The sequence below is a fragment of the Malurus melanocephalus genome, unplaced genomic scaffold (assembly GCF_030028575.1).
Source record: "Malurus melanocephalus ecotype Western Australia unplaced genomic scaffold, MMel_1.1 scaffold_1485, whole genome shotgun sequence".
Classification (NCBI taxonomy): domain Eukaryota; kingdom Metazoa; phylum Chordata; class Aves; order Passeriformes; family Maluridae; genus Malurus; species Malurus melanocephalus.
Window position 1 is genome coordinate 4,136 of NW_026624717.1, and position 2,393 is coordinate 6,528.

Consider the following 2,393-nt stretch of genomic DNA (forward strand, 5'->3'; position numbering starts at 1 on the left):
CCGGGGGACACCAGCTGGACACTCGCATCCTGGCACTGACCGCTGGCACTGACCCCGGGCACTGACCCCTGGCACTGACCCCTGGCACTGACCCCTGGCACTGCCCCCTGGCACTGACCCCTGGACCTACCGGCTGACCGCTGGAGCCGGGGAGTCCCCGCTGACCCTCGGGGCCCTGCGAGGAAGAGGAGGGTGAGGAAAGTGCCCGGCTGGCACAGGATCAGGGTGACAGCAGGGTGACAGATCAGGGTGACAGCAGGGTGACAGGACATACCGGTGGCCCGGTGACGCTGCTCCCTGGCGGTCCCGGGGGTCCCGTGGCACCTTTGGGACCCGGAGATCCCTGCAGGGGACGGGCGGCAGGAGTGGGGGGGACACCGAGGGCTGGGGACACCCCTTATTTGGCACCGTTCTGTGCCACCAACCCCGGGGGACAGCCAGGGCTGGGGACACCCCCTTGCCTTGGGGACACCCCTTACCTTGGGGACACCCCCTAACCTTGGGGACACTGAGGGCTCAGGGGCACCCCCTTATCTTGGGGACACCCCCTTACCTTAGCAGCTTTGCCACCATCCCCGGGGGACACCAAGGTCTGGGGACATCAGCTTGGGGGACACTGAGAGCTCGGGGACACCCCTTACCTTGGCAATTTTCTGTGCCACCAACCCCGGGGGACACGGAGGGCTGGGGACACCCCTTACCTTGGGGACACCAAGGGCAGGCGACACCCCCTTTACCTTGGGGACACACCCCCTTACCTTGTCACCTTTCTCTGCCGCCACCCCCGGCGGTCCCTGCGGTCCGGGGGGACCCTGGCGACACAGCACAGTGTTAGTTCACCCCGGGGAGGGGACAGCGCTGTCCCCAAACTGTCACCGCCCGCGCGGGGTGACCCCAAAAGCCCACCCCAAACCCTACTCACGGGGGGTCCCGGGGGTCCGGCGCTCCCGGGCTCTCCCTGGGGACAGCAGAGAGTGTCACCAAAGCCACCCGTGATGGCACGGCGGGGGACAACACGGGCACCCCAAGAATAAAAATCCCACCTGCGGTCCCGGCTGGCCGATCCCCCGCGGTCCCGGCTCGCCCTGGGGACACAGAGGGACNGCCACCCCCGGCGGTCCCTGCGGTCCGGGGGGACCCTGGCGACACAGCACAGTGTTAGTTCACCCCGGGGAGGGGACAGCGCTGTCCCCAAACTGTCACCGCCCGCGCGGGGTGACCCCAAAAGCCCACCCCAAACCCTACTCACGGGGGGTCCCGGGGGTCCGGCGCTCCCGGGCTCTCCCTGGGGACAGCAGAGAGTGTCACCAAAGCCACCCGTGATGGCACGGCGGGGGACAACACGGGCACCCCAAGAATAAAAATCCCACCTGCGGTCCCGGCTGGCCGATCCCCCGCGGTCCCGGCTCGCCCTGGGGACACAGAGGGACTGCGAGGTGACCCCAAACCCCATTAGGGACAGTGAGGTGGCCCCATGACCCGTTATGGACACAAGGGGACAGTGAGGGGACCCCAAACCCCGTTAGGGACACAGAGGGACAGCGAGGTGACCCCAAACCCCGTTATGGACACAGAGGGACAGTGTAGTGACCCCAATCCCCGTTATGGACACAGACGGTCACCGAGGTGTCCCCAAACCCCATTATGGACACAGACGGTCACCGAGGTGTCCCCAAACCCCGTTACGGACACAGACGGTCACCGAGGTGTCCCCAAACCCCATTAGGGACACAGACGGTCACCGAGGTGTCCCCAAACCCCGTTATGGACAGAGACGGTCACCGAGGTGTCCCCAAACCCCGTTATGGACAGAGACGGTCACCGAGGTGTCCCCAAACCCCGTTAGGGACACAGACGGTCCCCGAGGTGTCCCCAAACCCCATTATGGACACAGACGGTCCCCGAGGTGTCCCCAAACCCCATTATGGACACAGACGGTCCCCGAGGTGTCCCCAAACCCCGTTATGGACACAGACGGTCCCCGAGGTGTCCCCAAACCCCGTTACGGACACAGACGGTCCCCGAGGTGTCCCCAAACCCCGTTACGGACACAGAGGGTCACCGAGGTGTCCCCAAACCCCGTTACGGACACAGAGGGTCACCGAGGTGTCCCCAAACCCCCCACCCCGTCCCCGCACTCACCTGCAGCCCTTTGGGCCCGGCGGGGCCCCGCACCCCCGGCAGCCCCGGTTTCCCCTAAAACACAGCAGGGTCACCCCCAGGACACGGTGCCAGCTGGCGCGGTGGCCGCGGAGGGAGGGGACACTCACGGCTCTGCCCGGCTGGCCCACGCCCGGCGGGCCCTGGTCCCCTTTGGGCCCGCGTTTGCCCGGGATGGCCACCCCGGCCGCGGCGGGGCCGGGCTCGCAGGAGTCACCCTGTGGGGAGGGGAC

The 2,393-nt window shown here is 67.5% G+C and overlaps 1 protein-coding gene across 1 annotated transcript in view; it reads right to left on the reverse strand.

Annotated features, from left to right (window-relative positions):
• Positions 1-2,393, reverse strand: part of LOC130587045 (collagen alpha-1(XVI) chain-like) — a gene marked incomplete at its 3' end in the record, with an annotated part of 20,924 nt that overhangs the window by 2,787 nt on the left and 15,744 nt on the right. The window contains exons 26-32 of the mRNA XM_057388003.1: positions 2,271-2,378; positions 2,143-2,196; positions 1,371-1,412; positions 1,250-1,285; positions 759-812; positions 275-343; positions 131-175 (exon numbers count right to left, since the gene is read on the reverse strand). Coding sequence (XP_057243986.1) covers positions 131-175; positions 275-343; positions 759-812; positions 1,250-1,285; positions 1,371-1,412; positions 2,143-2,196; positions 2,271-2,378 — 408 coding nt within the window. The remainder of the gene's footprint in view (positions 1-130; positions 176-274; positions 344-758; positions 813-1,249; positions 1,286-1,370; positions 1,413-2,142; positions 2,197-2,270; positions 2,379-2,393) is intronic.